This window comes from Cygnus atratus, chromosome 23 (genome assembly GCF_013377495.2).
Source record: "Cygnus atratus isolate AKBS03 ecotype Queensland, Australia chromosome 23, CAtr_DNAZoo_HiC_assembly, whole genome shotgun sequence".
NCBI lineage: Eukaryota > Metazoa > Chordata > Aves > Anseriformes > Anatidae > Cygnus > Cygnus atratus.
Genome location: NC_066384.1, coordinates 7,216,317 through 7,238,354, shown reverse-complemented (window position 1 = coordinate 7,238,354; position 22,038 = coordinate 7,216,317). Strand labels below are relative to the sequence as shown.

General features: G+C 40.0%; 1 protein-coding gene across 7 annotated transcripts in view; it reads left to right on the top strand.

Moving 5' to 3' along the window:
* EYA3 (EYA transcriptional coactivator and phosphatase 3) overlaps window positions 1-22,038 on the top strand; it is a 69,633-nt gene that overhangs the window by 31,580 nt on the left and 16,015 nt on the right. For 4 of the 7 annotated variants that reach the window (XM_050715160.1, XM_035565075.2, XM_035565076.2 and 1 more), the window contains 6 exons: window positions 3,005-3,048; window positions 5,994-6,073; window positions 7,904-7,970; window positions 8,753-8,895; window positions 19,550-19,632; window positions 21,148-21,331. In XM_050715160.1, the coding sequence (XP_050571117.1) occupies window positions 3,005-3,048; window positions 5,994-6,073; window positions 7,904-7,970; window positions 8,753-8,895; window positions 19,550-19,632; window positions 21,148-21,331 (601 nt within the window). Of the gene's footprint in view, window positions 1-3,004; window positions 3,049-5,993; window positions 6,074-7,903; window positions 7,971-8,752; window positions 8,896-14,695; window positions 14,834-19,549; window positions 19,633-21,147; window positions 21,332-22,038 lie in introns of all 7 variants that reach the window. The other 3 variants (XM_035565072.2, XM_035565073.2, XM_035565074.2) reach the window with 1 other exon arrangement.

Genomic DNA, 22,038 nt, shown 5'->3' with positions numbered 1-22,038 from the left:
ATATCATGTGCATTGTAAGTTACTGATAATAAAATGTCACAAGTTTTGGGTAGAGTGATTATTAAAACAGTACTATATGAAGTTAAATGTGTATATCTGAGACATAAGTAATATTGTAATAATAAAAAAAAGGTTTTAACATTATATCTCCAGATAAAAGGTGAGGCAAACACAACAATAATTTGCCAAGTTACTCTGGGAGTGAAGCTTATTTTAATTTTGGAGATAATTTCAAATGCACACAAAAACAACGTAACATGCTAAGGGAAATCAGGTAATTTTCCCATTGAAAATATTTTGAGGTTGTTTGAGTATGACAATACTATCTTTTTCAGTTAACTAGTTTAGAAAATACACTGTATGGTCATTTATGCAGTTTTGCAGTTTATGACAAATTTATAGTTGTTCAAAATACTGCTTAACACAAGCAAATTATGTACATGAGCCTTTATGCACAGAACATGAGACTAATCAGCAGAAACATAATTTGAACTCCAGATATTTGTCGAATTTAAAACTGAATTAAATGTGTATAGAGAAAAAGGAATATCTGTTAATTACATCCTTATATAATCAAAATTGTCTTCATAGAACTTTATTCCTTAGGGCATAAGAGACTGAATACAGCTTGGTTTTGGTACACGAGAGCATTATCTATAAACAGATTCTTATGTAATTGTCTGCTGAAAATTTTCTTAATAATTTCATTTATATACGTTATGCCAGTCAGTCATTCTGAGACAGAATTTGAGACTATATTGATCACAACTGTTGAATGAGATGGTATCTTGAATATAGTGGCATATTACAGGAGGAAGGAAAAGTTTTTTTTTTTTTTTTTTTTTTTTAGTGAGACCATTCTTTAAACAAGTTAATTTTACTAATAAAAAAGCCAACTTAAGATCCTTTCTGCCTAGTAGCCCAGAATTTACATTGTACAAACTTGTTTTCTTTCTCAAATGATTTTGCTTTTCTTAATCATGGCAAGAGGATTAGTATGTTTATTCTAAAAATAATGTTTATTGCAAACTGTTGATAACTGAATCCAGAAAGGAGCCTATATAGAAGTCACCAGACTTTGAGTTTAATGTATTTCACTTTCCCCTTCCCACCCCTCAAAAGAAACAAAAAAAAGAAAAGCCAAAATCAGGTCATTTACTTATGTTGGTATGGACCGGTGGTAAAAAATCTCACCAAAGTTTCAAGATTTTGTAAATACTATCACTTAGCGATTAGACATTTGGGAGATTTGCTCATAAAAGCCTGCAGATGATGAGGCCAGTCCAAGACTAGCTAGTTAAGGCAGGGATGTGAAAATCAAATTGCTGTTTTGCTGACTTACTCTGCATGCTGGCACTAGCTATCCCATTCCAGGGGCATTTAAAAAGGGAGTGTGAAACTCTCTCCAGATATTTATTGATATTTTAATGAAATCAGCTATTGACTTAAAGGAAAACTCATTCAAATATTGTTCTGAGTGCAACAGAGAAAGCAGGCTTCTGGCAGAGAGTGGAAGATCTCCCTTCAGAGGAAGATAAGGCACAGTAAGTAGCCTTGTGGTGTGATGGAAGATGGAAGTTAAGTCCTGGGACAGAAACAGGCAGAGCAGTACTTTGAGATCGGTCCTGACTGTGAAGAGGTGTTATAGGAACAGTTGTTCCATTCTGGACTTGATGATAATGTCAGTAAAATTGACGTGTACTTGTAAAGCCCCACTTTTGGCCAGCTGATTTCTCTCTCTGCCTCCCATTCTAAAAAATGAAGAGATGAAAGCAGACTGAGAGAAGACTCCTGCCAGCTTTACTTCCTTACTCTTTTCTTACTGCTTTCCCCTTGCTGCTGCCTTGAACCCTTCTGTACCTCTGCCTACTGTTTCCCACTTCCCATCAGGAATTCACCAGCATTTTATTAATTCAGTTAAATAAATAAATAAATAAATACCGTCTTGAACACATTTTGGCATCTCATGCTGAAATTGCTTGTTCCTGTTTTTTTATTTATACTTCCGCAGAGACAAACACTGGAGTAACATAGTGAGGCCTTTCTGCTAGCAACTTTTGTATGTGGCAGCAGTCTTTCTTTGACCATTGTACTCAAGTTAGTGGCTTGTAATTCTTGTAGCTGTTTTGGTGCATTATTTGGAGCACATGCCTTCCTAGACTCTGTTTGCAGAAGAGAGATGCTAAAAATTGGTGCTTGCTAAGTGCCCTGAAGAAACTGGGATGAACAGAGTGCAGCTTAGGTACAGAAACAGGATAGTTGGCGTCTAAAGGTGCTCCAGGAGTTTGGAAGGCTGCAAAACTTTCTGTTAGAGGGAGAAGATAGGGGAAGTAAAGCCAGTATATCACAGGAACACCTTGCTCAAAAAACTACAGGTTAAAGAAACTAACCCTTTCATCCTGCCCAGAATTTCAAAATAGTATTTGTAGCCTGCATGCAAGAAACCAGTTTGTGGTCAAGGCAGTGCTTTCGGGTGTATAACACACTCTGTGGGAACTGGATTCAACTATATTGGTTTTATTCAGAAATGAAAATCAGAGCTCCTAAGTTATTACTGATATGAATAGGAAAAATATTTAAGTTCCTATCTTTATACATTACTTAAAGGAAGAGCAAGGAACACCAGCCTTTGGCAGCTGTACCAAATTATGCAGAAAAAGATTTAAAAAAAAATGTTTCTTTTATCTAATTTCCATAAAATAGTCCTTATCAGACTTACGTAGCTGTATATATCATCCCCTGTTATTTATTTAAGGAACATGGCAATTTGCTAACACATTCAGCTGTAGAACTTCTTTTCTAATTTAGAAAAAGCTTGTTTTGAGATGAAGAATCCATGGTTACACGGGTTAGCTCTGGAGTTCAATGCAAGGCTTTCTGTATTTAGATACTAATGCGAACTCTATGGTAATCGGTTGTGATCTGCTAATGGAGGTCTGTGTACGTGGATTCTGTCAAGGACAGCTCTTTTTAGTTGTGGCTCCGAACATTTCTGTCTTTGCAGGTGAAAAAAGCCAAGATGCAGGAATCCAGAGAACAAAGCTTAAGGTACGCAATTTTGAATTTGATTTTAGCATGGAACAATTACTAGTGCTTTTATATGATTATAAACTTCTATTTTAGAAGCTTGCATATTAATGTATTTGTCACAGAGGGCAAATATAACTCAGTTTTGTATTGGCTATAATTTTGAAATTAAGTTCCCAATTAAAAAAAAAAACTGTTTATTAAGCTTTTATAAAAGTAACTACAGAGAGTTTTAATTGCATCAAGCATCGTGTTGTTCACTGAATCTGCTGAGGCTGTTGTGTACTGCATGTAACATGCATTTCTTCTGATTGACTCGATAATATCTATGCTACGTTTCTCAGCAAAACTGTGGATGACTGTTTTAAGAAATTAAAAGCTCTTAATCTGATAGCCTCTTTTGTTTAAAGCTGTTGTATTGCACTATTTTTGCATAGTAGAGGCTTTCTCATGTATGTTATGTTCAGGAGTTAATCACTATTATTATATATAGAGAGGATGTCTTACTTGGTTTTATTCTGTTGCTGTGAGTAACAACAACAACTGAAGAAAGATTTCTTTGTGGATCCTTTGACATTCCAATGCGAGTGAGGAGAGTGCGTGCCATGCATGTAGGAGTGGGTGTGGTATATGGAAGCCCGGAATTATATTAGTAGCTATAAAATTATTAAAAAAAGAATATTGAAGGAAAAAGTTTGACAGGAAACAGTGAGCAAACAGCGTGTGAAATTCATTGTGTGCCTAGAAGTTAGAAACTTGAGCCAATTGCTGCAAGCTCCATTTCCAGCCAGTGTCAGGTGAGATGAGCCTGGCCTAGGAGTGCCTCTGCTCTCTATCGATTGCACCACAGGCAGGTCTGAACGCTGGTGTGAAGGGTGTGGGTTCTCCTTCACCCATCACACTGCCTTCCTGCAGACACCAGTAGCCTCAGAATTCGGCCCTATTGAGTGTAAACATCCTCGTATAGTATTTAAAAATAGAAAGGGGGTGGGGGGTATTTGTAACTTAATCGTAGTTCTGCTTAAATATTGTTGTTCTATTTTGATAAATCTATGTTTGATTATAAGTATAACCTATGAAATACTCTAAAGTAATTAGACCTCTTTCTCTACAACAGTGTGATTTTCAGCTGATGTCAGTACTTTCAATTTTTTTGTTTTAACTCAATTCTGCAAGTGGGGAAGGGAAGGACTGTAACCAGTGGGGATAGTCTGTCCTGGGAGCATAAGAGAGTCTAACCCTTTGAACATACCATGCTCTGTTTGTAAGGCTTGTCTTTGGGAACCTCTCCGTAGTATAAGGCAGTTGCAGTACAAGTGACAATTTCTCTGTGAGCTGGGGAGAACTGAAAAGTTGTTTCTGACGAAAGCACTTGGGATGAATGTGTCCCAAGAGCACAGGTATGTGAGTAGTGGAGTAGCAATGAGAAAGAGAGGAAACATGGGCAAGTATGGTATAACCAGAAATTTTATTTTATCTGCTATTACATTTTCCATAGGAAGTGATCTCAAGAAATAGCTGTACAGCTCTCAACCTGTTTACAAACTGCATGCAATTTAGCAGCCACTGACTGACTATCTGTGCCACAGAATCACAGGATTGTTTTCCCCAAGAATAATAGTAGACAAGTGCCCCAAGTCTTCACAGAAGTGTTATTTTATTGCAAAACTCAAAATATGTTACTGAAGTCTGTTCAGCTACTAATATTAAAAAAAAATAAAATAAATAAAAATCAAGGATTCTCGTTTATAGGGGTTTTCAGGGGAAAAAGCCAGATAATGCATTTTGATCAAGCTTCATTTCTTTTCTCCAGCTGAAGGAAAGAATTCTTACATGTGTGAGAAATCAAACACTCACTACTCAGCTCTTCCCATACCCTCATGGTGTACCAGGAGAGCTGTACTCCCTGCCTGGCACTGCCTCTCAGCCTCAGGGGGTTATCTCAAACCCATCCCGGCACAAGGAGCAGGGCAGCAAGGGGCTGTCACAGCCAGGAGGAGGCAGTCCTGGGGTGGATGGAGCTCAATGGGCATTGCTGGTTAATTGCTTTCTCCTCAGCTTCTTCCTCCCCTGTGCCTACAGGAGCTAAGCTGATGCTGCAGGGAGTGGTGTGTTGTGGCCCTGTTGTCTCAGATTCCCACTTGCAAGGGAGGTTGCCTTGTGGCTGGGTTTGGCCCTGAAGGCCAGTGTTTAAGCATCCTTGAGATGGGTGTCAGTTTTATACTTCAGAAATGTTTGCACAATTACTAGATTATACTGAATTTTTAATGCATTATTTTAGTTACATGTAAGTGTTGGCTTTGTATGTAGAGTATGAAGAACATTTAATTTCTTAATGAAATTGCTTTTTCCTTTTTTCGTTTTATTGTTAATTTTATTATTTTTAGTTCTGCAACACAGCTTTTCACGAAATTTTGAGGCATCTGTTTTATTCAGATGTTTTCAGACTACAGTTTTACAAGGTGAGGGAGACAACATAATAGGCTATTGCTCCTGAGAGGAGGAGTTCCTGCCTGTAGCTCACCCTCTGCACCAAGTTTTAGTCTATTATCCCAGCAAAAACAACTCCATGATTTTTTGTGCTGGTTTAGCAAATTAAACACTTGTGGAAGTGGTGGGTGCCTGAACTGCAGGGATTTGGTGGCCAGGAGGAAAGTTCATACTTAGCACTGCAGGCAGCAGTGCCAAGTTGCTAGGTCTGCTGAGCTGTTGGTGAAGATACAGCCTCGTATCCAGAGACCAGTTGGTGAGTTAACATGCTGAAGGTGATGACAGTTTAATGTCTAATCAGAGTTGCCGATCTGTCTCTTAGGATGTCTATGTGAAATATCAAAGAGTGCAGAGCTAGTTTCTGTTAAGAATCAGTTTCTCTCAGTTTGGAAGGCTGAAACCCGGGGTTAAGATGCCCAAGGATGTTGATGCAAAGGTTCATAATGCTAATGATTAGCCTTTATTTGTCCTGGCAGTCATGTGAGCAACACAGAAGTCAGCGATCAGAAACCTGAATCTTCAAACCTTGGTTCAAACCTTCCCATGTCAAGTGAGAGTAAGTATCTCAGAGTTTTTCTGCTCTTGGTGTCTTTCCTCGTTTCTTTCACTGGTCTTACTATTTTGCTTCATCAAGTACTAGCTTTGTCTCCTCCTTGTAATCTTTAGCCTATCCTCACTATCAGTTGTAAGGTGAAAGTTTCCTGTGGTGCTAACAAAGCACTAATGCCTCTCTTTGTGTGGCTGATGGTATGCAGATACCATTTGCTATCTACTTCTGTATTACTGTCCCCAAACTTGCTGCTGGTTACTGCTGTGTCTTACCTGCCTCGTGCATTGTTTTTCTTCAGGGAAAGGTTGTGTTGATCAATAATAATGCCCATTATAAAAGATTTTAGTTTTATAAGTCATTGTCTCTACACAGCTGGTTGGGTCTTTTCTAATAATACACTATACACTTAGTCTTAGACTCTGAACTATATCTAATGTCTGCAGAAATTCCTTAAAGTAAGTGGAGGGGAAACTGAGGCAGAAAATTAGAAAGATTGCATAGTAAGTGAGAGGTGGAATCTGTCCTCCCCTCTAGAAAAAGAGGGCTGGGGCTATTATGGAATTAAATTTCTGTGCAGAATACTTCTGACTACCTGTAGTTACTTACAACTGTAAATCAGTTCAACTTAGTTGAAAATATCTAACATATAACTTCCCATTGCTAACAGATTGCATGTTTGCTGTTTTAATCAATGTGCTGTTGCTGTTCTGGGAGTTACCAGAAGTTTTAGCCTGCAAAATCTGCTGTCTATCTGGATAAGGCATTTGGAAATTCTAGAAGTTGCATGGATCCATAAGCAGCACAGCTGTGTTTGCTAAGAATTTGGGTATGGTGCTTATAGAACTGAACTGATAAACCCACGCACTCTACAGACTCACAGCCAAAAATGTTTAGCTTGGAGATCACTGCACCATGGTTCTCTATGGAGGTGTTGTGCAAGAGGGGCTGTATGGTGCTAGAAACTGTGCAAGGGGTCCTGCACATCCTCACTTCCCTAGTTTGATGGACAACTGAGTATTTATCAGGTCTGCTCATCTGAATTCAATATTTTTAATGGCACCCTTTTCCACCCCAGTGTTATCATTGAGAACTGTCTCATAAGAGGTATTCTAGAACCATAGACAGTGTTAAAACCAGAAGCGTTTCATTATATGCAATTGTCAAATTTCTTTTGAGGTCATCCGTTTTCGGACTCTGAGCTTTGTGCACTGTGCTGAGCCCATGGTCTGTGGGATTGAGTTTGTTCAGCTGGGAGCAGCTCTTCTAAAGAAAGAGAGGTTGTTGGAGCCATGCTGTGGGTACAGGCAGTACGCGGAAAAGCAAGTTCTCTGCTCTTACTTCTTTGGCAGGAGTCATACCGAGTTCGTGTGAGAAAATGAGCCTGCGAACTCCTGCGTAAGCAGAAAATGAGCTGTACTGTGCCAGGCCTGGGCACTGCTCAGGTGCCTGCTACAGGGTACAGAAATGAAACATTAACTTTGGTGCACATGAAGGCCGTTTGGGATGTGCAAGGGTGTGGGCAGGGGTTGAAGTCAAGGTTTTGTAATGATAATTGCAAAAGCTGACGGCACCAGCTGATAAAGAGAAAGCACACTTACAAACGGAGAAGTTGTACTGACTGAAGCATTTACCTGCTGTGGATCAGCAAGAACATTTTTGTTGTTTTAATGCTCCATTTTTTTCAGAATTCACTTTAAAACAGATATCCAAGGAACTAAAAACTTTTGTTAAATACTGTGTGTTGGTTAAAATGGACTGCATATGGTGATATTTAACTGACATTAATTGTTGGGTTTTGAAATCTCCTGTGTAATTATATAAACTATTTTTTTCCAGTTATGACATGCACTGATTATATCCCAAGGTCATCAAATGATTATACCTCACAAATGTATTCTACAAAGTAAGTTGAACAATTGTTATAAAATGTTGTAACTCTTTTCTGAAGTAATCTTTCGCATCTTTATGCATTTCTGTTATTCTTTACTTGCACTTTCATATCTGCTAGGCAACAGACACTTACTGCTGTAGACACTGAAGCTAGTAGAAGTCACCCTTTGGCTTCAGTGGCCATTGTCTTACCTTCGCAAGGATGAATGAGCATCTTCAAGTAATTAACAACACAATAGTCATGTTGAATACTGCCTGTAGTATTTGAGGAATAGGCAGACATAAATGAATATAAGGGGAGTATAAGATTTTGCTGGTTGTTTACCACATTTGGGGATGTTAATAGTTTTTCCCCATAGCACAGAATAGTAGGTCTAAATCCCCCATGCTTACTTTTGTATAGTCTCTTTGTTCCATTAGTTCTGATACATAATGCTATACAAAATTAGCTTTAGAAATTGATGCTGGGACGCATGATGATTGAAACTAACTTCTCATGCCTGTTGGAAAAGGGAGTTCTTTCTTCCCCTCTCCCCTTGCCTTCCCAGTCCTGAAGAAAGAAGTAGTGTTCTGTTGCTGTGAAGGAGAGAGCTTCCTCTGGTTTCACTGGAAGAAACAAGCAAACCAAGAGCCTGTCAGATTAGGAAACACGAGTGGGTGTTACACTGAGAGCGTGTGTCAGTGTGAATTGTTTCTTCTTTCTAAAGCAATTTAATAAGGTGTCTTCTGGCTTGGAGGTTGAAAGCTGCGTAAGGTAAATAGTGGTTGTTTTTTTTTTTCCTTCTTTTTAATAAGGCCATATGCACATATCCTTTCTGTACCTGTATCGGAAACAATGAGCCCTTACCCTGGTCAGACTCAGTACCAAGCACTACAGCAATCTCAGCCCTACACGATCTACCCCCAGACCACCCAAACCTACGGACTACCTCCTTTCGGTAAGAAGTAAATTTTCAAAGACTTCTCAGTGCCTGTAGTTACTGTTTTGTGTCTCATTAAAAAGCAAATGTTAAGTTTAACCAGATGTATTGGAGAGAAGAGCATGTAGAAGAGCACATGCCTGGCTTAAACTGTGGATTGAAGTGAAATGTGAGAAAGATGTTTTGTGGCAATAACTCTGATTTAGTGGGAGCCACCTCTAGATGGGACTTCATATTATAAAATCCTATTTTTCCAAAGTTGTTTTCCTGGCCAGTAATTTGAAAGTCTATCCATGAAGCTTGCCAGATGTTTCATAGTTTGGGGTCATCATTTTCTCCAGTTATGGTATAGCTGCATTTGTGCAGTTTCCTGGTCAGTGACATCATGCAAAGCCCCATACTGGTTGAAGATATTTTTCCTTTCCTTTTTGCTGGCCAGGAATAAGACTTTTTTGTTATCTCATGTTTCACCAAATGCAGATTTCATGCTAAAATGTCTCTGAGTTTTCTCAACAAATAAGTTTGCCTAAGTTGCTCTGATACTTGAGCCCTCTATCAGCCATTGCAGTTTTTGCAGATGATTGGAGGATAAGTGTCCTGTTGTAACTGAGCATCTAAAGCGTGATGGCAAGGTTTGAGCTATTCACCATATGCTTCCCTTATAGAGCATGGAGAGAAAGACACACCTCCTGGGGTCTTGGTCTGTTTTAGAAGATAATTGCTGTTTTTCTCTGTGAAGTATAAAGGGGGTTGGGGATGAGTAGTGCAGACAGAAATATCTACTTCTGAGAGATGTGAGTTAGTGAAAGGAGCTGTCTGGTCTTTTCTCATGCTCTATATATTGAAGTGACAGATGCTGGAGAAAAAAATGATTAAGTTTCCCCACATTTATGAAATTATATGACTGATTATTACAAATTAACATTTAAACTTCTCTTTTCATTTTTGATCTCGCTCTGCTTGGTTTCACATATGAAAATGTGTGATGTTGCCAGCTCTCACAAATGCGTGGTAGCGGAGGCTGTTTTGCCCCTCAGTGCCTAGCTCTACTGAGAGGGGAGAGCGTCACCCTTCCACGCAGGTAACACAGGAGAAAACATGTTGTCAGTGAGCTGTGCAGCTGTGAGATAGCCATGAAACGTTTGTTTTGTGGGGTTGTGGTCATATTGCATAGCTATATTAACAGAGCCTTTTGCCAATTTATTTTCAGTGCTAAAATCTTAGGAATTCAGGGTGTAAAAGGATAGTTTTTTATAGCTGAAGAACTAATTGTATAAAAACAAAGCAACATGTATGGCTTGCTAGCCACTGACAGAGCCAGTACTTTTATATATATTACAAAACAACTGATTTGTCATGGTATTTTTGAAAGATGGTGTGGAAAAGCAGATGCAACTGTGCTCATTCTTATTAGATATGTTACACTACTATGTGATTTAGCACAAATTGTTACCTTTACGAGAATGGTCAACATGTAAAACTGTATGCACTTCTTCCCCTCCAGCCCCTTTTCTTCTCGCTCTCCCCCCATATAGCTGGGATTATTGGAATGGAGTTTTTGTTTGTCATTGAGGGATCCTTAGGAATAGAATGATAATTTTGGAGTAGCTGGGACATTAGGGTTTAATCAGTGTTTCCCAAATCACATTAGCACTGTATTAATGCTGAGATATGTTGTTCTAACTGCTTGAAAGACATGAAGTAGGAGCTTTGCAGGGTGTGAGAGCTGTTTTAAAGAGAGACTCGAGGCTCTTCAGGAGAAGAGGGGCATTTGGGTGGCTGTTGATGTTTGCTGCTTCTGCACTTTCAGCGCAGTCCCTTCCAGTAAGGTTCAAGTATGTCCATTGTGATTTCTGAACTCTCCAGTCATTCCTTCAGAAAAGCTTGTCCCTGGAAGGATGAATGAGCATGGAGAGGTTTGATGCCGTGTCACAGAATTGTAGAGTGGTTTGGGTTGGGAGGGACCTTTGGAGATCATCTAGTCTAAGTCCTCCATCATGTCCAGACCCAAGCCTTCAGTTGCCACTGTAGTTTGTCTGCTATCTTTCTAAACACTGTACTCCTTGTCTTTTTTTTTTTTTTTTTTTTTTTTTTGTGAATTAGTGTTGGGTGTTGTCAAACACAATTCACTAATTGTGAATTAGTGTTGGGTGTCTGTCAACTGACAGACCGTGCCTGACTCTGTGGTATGGTCATTGGAATGTACTCTTCTTCCCAGGGTGCCTGCCCTTTGCTTTCATGGTCTTTTGGTGCATCTAAACAGTGGCTGGTGGTGTCGTTTCCTTCACTTGTTTGGTGTTTATTGACAGTTTGTTGTGGACAGTGCACTGAGGCTGCTTCTCTGTATTTTACTGTGCTGTGTGTACTTTCTTTTCATTTTTTTTTGTTTTGTTTGGTTTTGTAGGCCAAGATGTTTTAAAAAGATATTTTAGACCTGTCTGTGAAATTTTCATGGTGGGGTGGTAGATTTTTTTTTTGGTAGAGTTTTGTTTGTCTGTGTGGTGTTTTGTTGGTGGCAGTGGTGTTTTTCTACCTTTTTTTTTTTTTTTAATTCAAAGTCTGTGGAATCTGTCAGTAATTAGCTAATTAACTGTTAATTTCTGCTGTTTCATTCAAAGTATCTTCTGAAGACCTGGGCAAGAGATCAGCATTTTCTATTGACTTCATAGCAACTTTTGTCCATTAAATATATTTTGAAATGTGATCAATTACTGAAATGCATTGGTAAAGTTTTCATGGACTACTATTAAATACCCTATTTTTTAGTCTGAATTTAAGTGTTAGGGAAATATTAAAAGTGCGGTTTCCAGTACGATTTCCATTACTGGAGTAGTACCTGTGTGATCATACCGAGAAGATGGACAGGTCAGGTGGAGTGTTGAGGACCAAATATGCATGGTGCAAAGGAAAGTCTAGAAATTGTCTGCTCATAGTATCTCTGTAGAGCAGGTGAGAACTTGGCCAGCTAGGCCAGGTGTTTTACCAGCACATCAAAGGGCCTTCTCCAAAGGTTTGCATGTCTTATTACTGTGCATCTGCTCCTATGTCAAAAAGAAGGCATCATGGATTTCTTAACTGGAGCAAGGCAGGTGTATTTTATGCGTGAAGTTGAAGCAAGCTGACGAACACAAGCATAGTCTTGAGATCACTCAGTTCAGGGTGCTGCCTTTGGAGAAGAGATGGCCTTCTGTGTGTGTGTGTATATATATATATATATGTATATATATATATGCCTGTTTGTCACTTGTCGTTGTGCTGGAATAATTTTTTTGGTGTTTAGTGCTCTGCTGACTGTTGCACACAAAACATATTTGTGGTCTGGAGAGATTTATTTTAAAAAACCAACACATTAAAATGAGAGTAATGACAAACAAGCTGTATGTGCGTGGCTTTAAGGTTGTGTTAGAAATATTGTGGATGTGATGGTTTACATTAACTCCAGAAAAACATACTTGTGGTAGACTGTCCTGTGTGGGGCCTTTCTGTGTATGTACACGTGTCCTATGCCATTCTTCTGCCTCAGCTGCAGTGCTGCCATCAGATGTGCAGGAGTCTTATACCCATCTCGTCCTGCTTTCTTTGTCATCTTGGAGGCTGCACTAGTTTCTAAATGCAGGACAACAGGGAAGGATGTGCATCGCCAGTGCAAGAGCGTGCGTTTCTGAACAGAATGTAGAGCATCACGTGGAAGGCACATTGAGTGATGACAAAGAGACGGTCGTGGAAAGCTGGGTCTGAAAGATGTCTTCACACACGCCCTGAGTTAGCTCCTGCACTTGCATCCAACCAACCCTGTGAACACCTCTGACATGTCTGTTTGATCTGGCTTTAAACCCAGTGTATGATGATTATCCTACAGCATTCAGAGGTGGTTTGTGTTTCACCATCACAGCGGTTAGGCACCTTGGTGTGTTCTGTGACTGTCTGATATCAATGCCCCTTGCGACTTGTCCACTGATCTTGCACTGTGAGGAGCTTTGGTTACTGTCCTCTCTAAAAACTGCTTACTTAATTGAAGACTGTAGCATTCCCTTTCTAGACTAAACAAAAACAATGCCTTCTACTCTCCTTAAAGGATCTGTTTCCCATACGTTTTGTCCTGGAATTTCTGCAATATGTTTGCAATCGTCCTTAAATCAGTTTTTCCCTTTTGTTTGCTGATTATCACGGTTCTCAAGGTTTGAAACCATAACAAAAACAAGAACCAAAACCCTGAGTGGCTATACAGATAGACAGATGGGTGAGTTAATTTGACTCATAGGTGACTGACTGATTTATTTACATACCCAGTCTCAAAGAACCATTGCAGAATTTGATTCTGACAAAGCTGCAATGAGGAGTGAGCTCTTGGAGATACTCCTTGTCTGGCTCTAGGATCTCCTGTGACCTTCTGCCTAAGAGACTCCGAGCTCGTAGCCCATGGCTCATCCTGCTGGAGCAGCTGAAAGGCTGCAGTTGTTTTTTGTAGCCATGATGCTGGTGCTTTCCTCCCTGAACTGGAAGGGGTTTAAGACAGAGGTTGGTCTTTCTGCTGGCCCTGAGCTTTGTGCCTAGCTCCAGATGTCCTTTGTCCCTCTGCTTTGCACGCTCCTGCTTGTTTTTAAGTAGATCTTCTCAGCTAATTCCTGCTTTTTTACTGCAGGCCAGGGAGAAATGCATTTAACTGGCTGTAGGTTAACCCCAGGCAGGTTAGACTTTTGCCGTGGGGAGTGCAGCAGCTTTAACTACTGGATGTATTTCATACTCTGGGTTGATAATTTTGAGTTGTTAATCCCATAAAAATGTGACCTCAGCATCCTTTTATCCCGTCAGTCTGGTATTGAAAGAATGAATGCACTTTTCTTCTGCCCACTCTTAAAAATGCAGTATCTTATTCCAAGGGAAAATTTTTCTACTTCCTAGAAACAAATCTTAGTCCAGGAGGGTGGAAAAGTTGGAGCATCTTGAGTATTTGACAATCATCTTTCAGACCTCAGCTGGATTCCCGGGACTTACAATTGCAAGAAACAGAAACGATGAAATTTGAATTCAGAAACAAAAAACAAACAAAACAACAACAACAACAAAAAGCGCCTGAAGAGTCCTGAAGAGCCAGGCCTCAGATGAGTTACTGTAGTCAGATGCTGTTGTCACCACTGTCAGTGCAGCAGACTAGACCTTAACACAGTGCCTGAGCTGAAACCACACTTCCTGTGTGTGCCTTGTACATACAAATTAAAAATCACATTGCTGTATGTGTGCTCTGGCCATTATTGTTACAAATACTTTCTAGAATGGCAGAAAAGTTAGAGGAAACTTTCAGATTCCCCCCCCCCTTTTTTTTTGAGCTCCATTTTCTCTTATGTCAGTCTATGAAAATTACTGACTTCTAGCTTGGTTTTAAGTATTTGACCCAAAACCCAGTGAAGCAGTAGAAGAGTTGACTTTGACATTAACTGATACCAACTCCAGCCTCGCTACGTAATAGCTGAGGTCATTTACAATGCTGTGAAACTCAGCCCAAAACATCAGAGGTATTAGCAGTTCCTTTATACCTACGTGGCAGTGAGTCTTACTGTTACACTAATGGGTTTTTAATTGAAAGCTTTGGAAATTGGTCTTGTTGGTGGTTTTAATTTTCTCTTTCAGCGAGTTTTGTCAGCAGCTCTAACCCATGTGCTGCCTGACAATCAGGGCTTCCTAATGCAGAAATTAAACATTTTCCATGTGTGATTTGTTCCTTGCTTTTGTAACAAGCAAAAAATCTTAATCTGAGGTAGCAGCATGCTGTTTGGTCCCAGCATATTTGTTTATAACTGGTCCAATTTATCTGATTCAGGTGCACTGTGGCCAGGTATGAAACCTGAAAGTGGTTTAATTCAGACTCCATCTACAAGTCAGCACAGTGTTCTTACCTGCACTACAGGGTTAACCACAAGCCAGCCCAGCCCAGCACATTATTCTTATTCCATTGAAGGTAACTTGGCATGGTTTTTATCTGCATCTCTCTCCACCTAATTGAGTATAGATACCACAAATAGAGAGGCTTGCACGTTTGTTCTTGGTTTGTGCATGCTTCTTTATGCTTTGTCTCTTTTCTATTTGAGTATGTGTTTGGTTTTGTATTTGCTACGTACCTCTGTATGCACCAGGCTGGCTTGTTGGTGCCATGCTGATGGACTTAACAGGGTGAAGAGCAAATGGGATGGGGAAAGGAGACTAAATGTTGTGTTCTTGCATGCCTTTACTGGGAATGTTCTTGCAACTTGTTGTTGTTGGTCTTTAGCTTGAAGTCAGTAAATGTACTGACTCAGGCTGGATTTTTTTTATTTCCTTCTGGCAGTAGAAGGCTCATATATTATATGTATATGCACCTCCCCCCCCACACACACACAGACCAGGATATATTGCTTGTCTTGCTGCGTGAGGCCTCCAGCTTGGTAGCTCTACTAGAAAGTGGATTTGTGATTACAGAACTAGTCTACAGATATTCCCACTGCCAAAAGTGTCCCATCTAAGAAGCTGTGTGCTGACTTTCACTGGCTTCCACAGCAATTAGCTTATGGCAAATATGTGCAAATAATTACCCTTTTTTTAGACTGAATTTTTGCCATTTGCATTTGAGTGATGAATTATGAAAATCTGTCTCTATAGCTTGTAGGAAGCATTTCAGGAATACTTAATCTATTACATGTGTGATATTTTCATAGAATAACTCAGGGACTTCAGGAATCTTTAGTCCATCCTCCTGCTCAAATTCAGTTGGCACTGAATTCAGACCAGGCTGCTCAGGGCTTTATCCATTTGGGTATCACAAACCTCCAAGGATCGGTGTTTCACCACCTCCAGTGACAGACTGTCATCATGATTTATTTTTTTTGTCAAGTCAGAGCATCCTCTCCTTCATGATCTGACCATTTGACCGTTTATCTCTTTCTCTGTCTGTGCACCTGCAAAAAGAACCTGGCGCTGTCTTCTTGATTACTTCCTTGTAGATATTGCAGGCTGATGTTAGGTGCCCCAAAGCCATCTCTCCTTCAGCCTGAAGAAGCCCACTGCCCCAGCATCCCTTCGAAGGGCACATGCTCCAGCTTCTGACCGTTTGGGTGGTTCTGTGACAGACCTGTTCAAGTTTAGCAGCATTTTTCATGTGCTTGAGGACCAAAACTGAATGCCATATCCAGATGTGTTCTAATGAGTGCCAAGTAAAGGAGAATAATTAGGTAATAGATTTTTTTTTTAGCATGTCTTTCACTGATAGGAAAGACATTTTATGTCATGGTACGTGCTCAGCCTTGCTTCATTGTGACAGTAAATGGCACAATGTAGTGTTTATTCTCAATTTACTTCTCACATTCATAGTTTATGATTAGAAGTACGCCACTGGAAATCTATCATTCTTTAAATATAACTCTTCTCCAGGTACTTCAACTGGCAGAATAAATGGTAATGTTTTTATAGCACTAGCCCTAATTGCAAAGGGGAATTTGTCAGAAATAGTTCTGCATAATGTGACCTCAAGCAGTTTTGTCAGCTGATGTGCCACAGCAAGCAGGTAAATCCCTGGGAATAAATGAGGTAAAAGAGATCCCTGGTCAGTCCTCACTTCACAGAAGGATTTTAAAATACTCGACCTGTACATCTGTAGGAATGTGGCCTAGGAGTCTCATATTGTGAGGAGAGTTTCCTTTTGAACTGCTCTTTGAAAGTGTGAAAAAAATCACCTGAATTGTGTAAGTGCTATTGCTTTTACGTAAAACATTTTGCAAACTGGCAGGAAGCTCTTCCTTTTTTGGTTTTGCCGTTTCCTTTTCAGCAAGTTAGCAGACTGCCCACTGAAGGGTCAAGTCTGTACTTGGACTGGTGGTGCAGGGGACGTGGTGGAGAGCAGGAGCTGGAAGGATGGAAAAAGACCACTGATCTCGTAAAGATCTATCTTTAAAAAAAAAAAAAATTTTTTTTTCAAACAAAACAGAGTGCTAAACAGTGCTGCTGGCCCAATGGACATGTTTGCAGTGCATGATCAATACAATTTAGTCTGCAGACTAATGCTGAACTGAACTAATATGATATTTAAACCCTGGTAATAGGTCAGATGCACTTAGTGACTGAGAATTTTGCTTTTTGTACTCATGCAAGCTGTAGCTGTGATGGCAAGTAGCAGAGGCTCTGTGAAGCGCTGACAGTGACACGGGAGGGATGGCTGCTTCTTGCCTCACCTCTTCCTTCCATGCGAGCAAAGCAGCTAAGTGAAATGTAGAATGCATTAATTACCATTTCCCTTCCCAGCACACAAAGCAGCTTGAAAGAGGATTTTTGAAAACAACTGAAGCAAAACAGAATGGGATGAACGAGGCAGGGGAGTTCGGGATGAAAGGTCTGAAGATGGGCTCTGGAAGTGGGGGAGAAAAAGAGAAATCAGAAGAGAAAAAGAGACATGGCAGCTTCAAGGCAAAGACTGGTGTTTGCAGGTCCATTAAAACTGAGATCATGAAATGATCATGAAAAATCCCTTCTGGCACATCCACGCAAAACATTTTTGTGTGTTTTTGGCCCATTTACAGGCAAAGGTGCTGACCCCCAGTGCAGAAAGAATTGCTCTATTATGTAGTGGAAGCCGTTTGTAAAGATCTGATGTGTTACATTTTATAGATACAGGATAATTAAAAAAGTAATCTTGGAATGAGACTGGAGTTAAGATAAACAATGAAGTTGGGGATTGGGGGGTCTGTGTTTTTACCAGAGTCCCAGCTCTTGGAAGTTTTTTGCTGTTTATTTTTTAACTTCTGTGATCCATCTCAGTGGAGAAGCAGCCTCTTCAGTGCACTACAGATGTGAATCTCTTTCTGTTTGCTCTCCCTGATAATTTTGAGCGACGTGGTAGAACAACTTTGGTAGTTCATTTCTTCCAGCTTCCCAGCAGCTTCATTCTGTGTTAGCAAGGAGCTTTTCTGGAGATCGGTGCTTCACAGTGCCCTACCAGGTGGCATTTTCTTACTATAAACAGCAGCTTTGATTGTTCCCGTAATATGTATAGTTAAAAGGATTTTTATTTGGAAACTATCCCTTGCTCTTCAGCAATTGCATTTGAGGAGTATCTGCCAAGTCCCTGACTCACAGCTCCTGCTTCTAGTAGCTGCATAGCTACAACATGCACTTGAATATCTTCATTGCCATTATTACTGTTTAGTGCAGCCTTTTTTCCTTTTTCTAAATGTTCCCCCCCCCCAACTTTCTTCCACCTGTTTTTGAACACTGCTGCTCCTGTCTATGAGGGGATTCCCAGGGGCTAATCACTTGCCTTTATTTTTGCTTCTGTAGAGAGGCCACTTCACATTTCCCACCTCTTGTAAATACTGTGTATTTCTGCACTTCTTATAAGATATATTTCTTTTGTTTTTCATCTTTTTTGAGGCATATTTTGGATCGATTCCTCTTTCCAGGAGCTGTTTACCAGGTAGTACCTGTGCTTGCTGTAACACAACGTATATTGATTAAGAGTTCGTGGTGGTCTGTGCCCCTTTGCAGCTTCCCTGGGGTAGAAAGACTGAAGTCTTCAGGATGTTGAGTTCTTCAGTCTTGGGGTGAATTCTGCATGGATGTTATTTTCAGAAAGGCTTTTCTCAGAGTGATGGTAAAGTAGGTGATATTGTGGATTTCTGCAAGTCTGTTCATAAGTGTCTAACAATTTTTGGTTTTATTTGTGTGTAAAGAAATTAGGTTTAGCAGAAGAAAATATTTCTTGGTGGCACTTGGTTTAGTACATGCTGGTTTTGTTCGTGCTTATTCCTATATTTGTTTTCACTAATCCTTGAGGTTCCTGAAACTCTGTGGAGTGATGTTTAATGTTATGGCCCTGTTGCTGTAAAATCATCAAATCTGCTAAATGACATATAGCAGATGCCATTAGTTGTTCCCAGAAGGTCTAGTTGCCTCTTACATGCTTTAGAAGAACTGAATGCAGTGATGTGAAGAGTATTAAACGTCTTAAAATTCTTACTAACAACTAGAAGTCTCTAACAATTTGTCCTACATGCTGTTGACAAATTATTTCAGAAACTCTCATCCAAAAACTAGTTGTAATCTCACAGGGATATATATGGGGAGATGTATTCACTTCTCCAGTAGGAAGCACCCTTTTTATATTTTTGAAATATTTTTACTCTTTCCTTATTTTTTTGATCTAATTAAACTAAATATACTAATTCCAATGCAAACAGATAAGCATTTGGTTAATGAACTGATTTAAACACACTTCATGTCTATTGTTTATTCTGATTCATTTTTCATTGCTAATAATTAAACATCAGAATGTGATTTCTGTCTTCTCAAAACTTTTCGTAAAGTCATGTAGCCATTCTGATTAAACTCCAGTTGCTTAGCAGGCACGGAGGGGGGAAAAATCTTTTTAAAAGCTCTAGGTAAAATTTCTGAAACACTTGAAAACGATGTTTTTAAAGATCACTGTGTGTCAGCTCTCCTCCCCTGTAAGCGTGGTGGAAATGTAACTGGTTTCAAGATACACCCCAACACTTTTTTGGCCTTTACAAGCAGAGTTCTGCTGGAAGCACAAATGCTTGCACCTAAGCCAGTAAGAACTTAGTAACTTATTTTACATCTTAGGTTGGTCTTGTCTCTCGTATTTCTCTTGAAACATGTATATATATATATGAAGTAATTCTTAATTTTACAGCATCAACTACCAATGCCAATCCAGTCTCTACATCCTCAACTGTTGTCAATATTTCTACATCAGCCGTAGCCAGCATCTCACAGGTAAAATTTCCTTCTTGCTATATTTATGTGCAGCATCTCGTTCACCTTTGTTTAACACATTATTCAAAACTAACAAAAGAAAGCAAAATATTTGCACAACTTTAAGTAGAGCACAATGGTTACTAAAATTACAGGGTTCGATATGTTACTCTAAGTCAGCAAAATTGTTCTTGCTATGTCTTTGACCATGTCGCTCTTCCCTTTGGCCTTCACAGCAAACTTATTTGAGCTGTCCGTAGCTCTGTCCTTATCTGCTGATTGTGCGGTGAATTTTAAACAGAGCACTGAGATCTCTTCATGAGAGACATTGGAGAAGAAACAATAGAACTATTATTAGAACCAAACTACACGGGGGATTATGGTTGGACATCTTTTGAATACCTTTGATCTCCCTCAGCAAGAAAGGAATGTATGTTATATGCAATCAAAAAAGTTGAGTGAGATATACGTTCTGATAGAATAAAACAAAATCAAAAAGCCTTGAGGCTAATACAGAGCCCTTCCCCCTTACACTATGACCTGCTGTGGGTAATAGATAGCACTGCTTTCTCCCTGCAGGCAGCAGTTAACTGCCAGTCTGAATATTCAGATATTACAAAGGAACCCTTCAACATCACAGCTTTACAGAAGGAGAATACAGGAGCTGTGGGAAATCCAAGGGTTAAAGCAAATTCCTTGTATATTTACACTGCTGCTTTTTAAGGTTCTTTCGTTAGCATAAACTTGCATAGAATTTTAAGGAGAAAAGCTTTCCTGGATAGTAGTGCAGACTGAGGTGCCTGATGTATGTTCACAAATCCAAGAAGCTCCCTGAGTGAACTGGGAGTGTGCAGTGTGCCAGAAGAATGTGACATGGCACTTAGAGGGTGGCTATTTTCTTTACTGTCAGTAGCAGAAATGAAAATCCTCAAGTATAGCTTGAGTTCAGGAGCCCTCTGATTTCAGTGATCAACTTCAAAATGAGTAAATTGTCTTCAGAAATAGATATCTTTCATCACAGTGTGCAATTTAATCGCTTTCTGAAGACAGGTCATGAGTAAAGGCACTTTATCCTTTAGCTCTTGTGGCTGGGATTGTATTCTGAGCCAATGCCAGGGCCGTTCTCTATCGCTGTCAGTACATCTGGTATCAAAGTAAAACGCAAGACAAAGACACAAATTCCAGAAGACAGAGAGTGGACTGATGCCTTGGCATCAACTCGATGCTCCCCTGTTACTGTCACATGATTCATATAAATTCATTTTTGAAGAAACTAGAGGCAGAGGAAAGGCCCTGTGGTATCTGGCCTTCTGTGGGCAGAACTTACCTGCTGTGGAGGCCATTGGGAAGTCATCTCTCTCAATCGTTTTTTGGGGATTTTCTACATGTGTGGAAGGAAATAGCATAAAGTCAAAGTCAGACTATGTTCTTGCTGACATTTTTCTTTGACAGGCATATTCTAGTATAAAAGTCACCGTGATATAGAATGTTTTCTGAAAGGAGTGTCCTATCATAACTGATCCTTCCCTCTAATAGGAATATCCTACGTACACAATCCTTGGCCAAAGTCAGTACCAGACGTGTTACCCAAGTTCTGGCTTTGGGGCCATGACACCAGCAGACAGCAGCACGGAGAGTACTGCGTTAGCAACAACTACGTATCCGACTGAAAAACCAAACGCCATGGTGCCTACACGGACGGTGCAGAGACATTCCTCTGGTAATGGTTGCATTTTTAACAGGGTGGCATCTGTAACAGGGTGGCTAATACCTTTGATAAACAATACAGTGTGCAGACATGGAGAAAACTTTATTTCAAAATGTGTAATTGCAGCACATTTGTGTGCTGCGCAATCCTGGACAGGATGCTTGCTTCCATCATCACACTCCGTCTCACTGATGTGCAGACTATGTGGTGGGCCAGGCAGACTTACGTATTGGAAATCTTACACTGCTGTGGTTCGGGAGACACACACCATATACTCTGAATGCTGTAGAGAGAGGGAATTCCAGGGGTGACTGGAAGGGGAGTTGACAGCAGCTCTCTGGGGTATGTTGCCTCTTGTCATGTGTCAGGGCTAGGTGTCCATGTGGGCTCCAGGGCATCTATGTGATACCCAGCCTTGATAGCTCCTAGCTCTTTCCTTCCTGCAGCCAGGTATTCACGTTACCTGGCAGTCATGACACAGCTGCCAATCCCAGGTAAGGAGACCCTTTGGAACTTCTCATGCATTTTCAAGAGCTGTAGTTTGGCCACGACCTCTCAATGAGTTGGTCTCTGATGTGCCTACGAGTGCATCCTTTACTTTCCTCTCTTCTGTCTGCTTCATCATGTAAACCATTGAAAGCTGCTGTGCTTTGTACGTGAACAGATCTGCATAGTATTAAGTTACCTGACACTTGTCGGGGCAGATTTTAGCTGTTAAT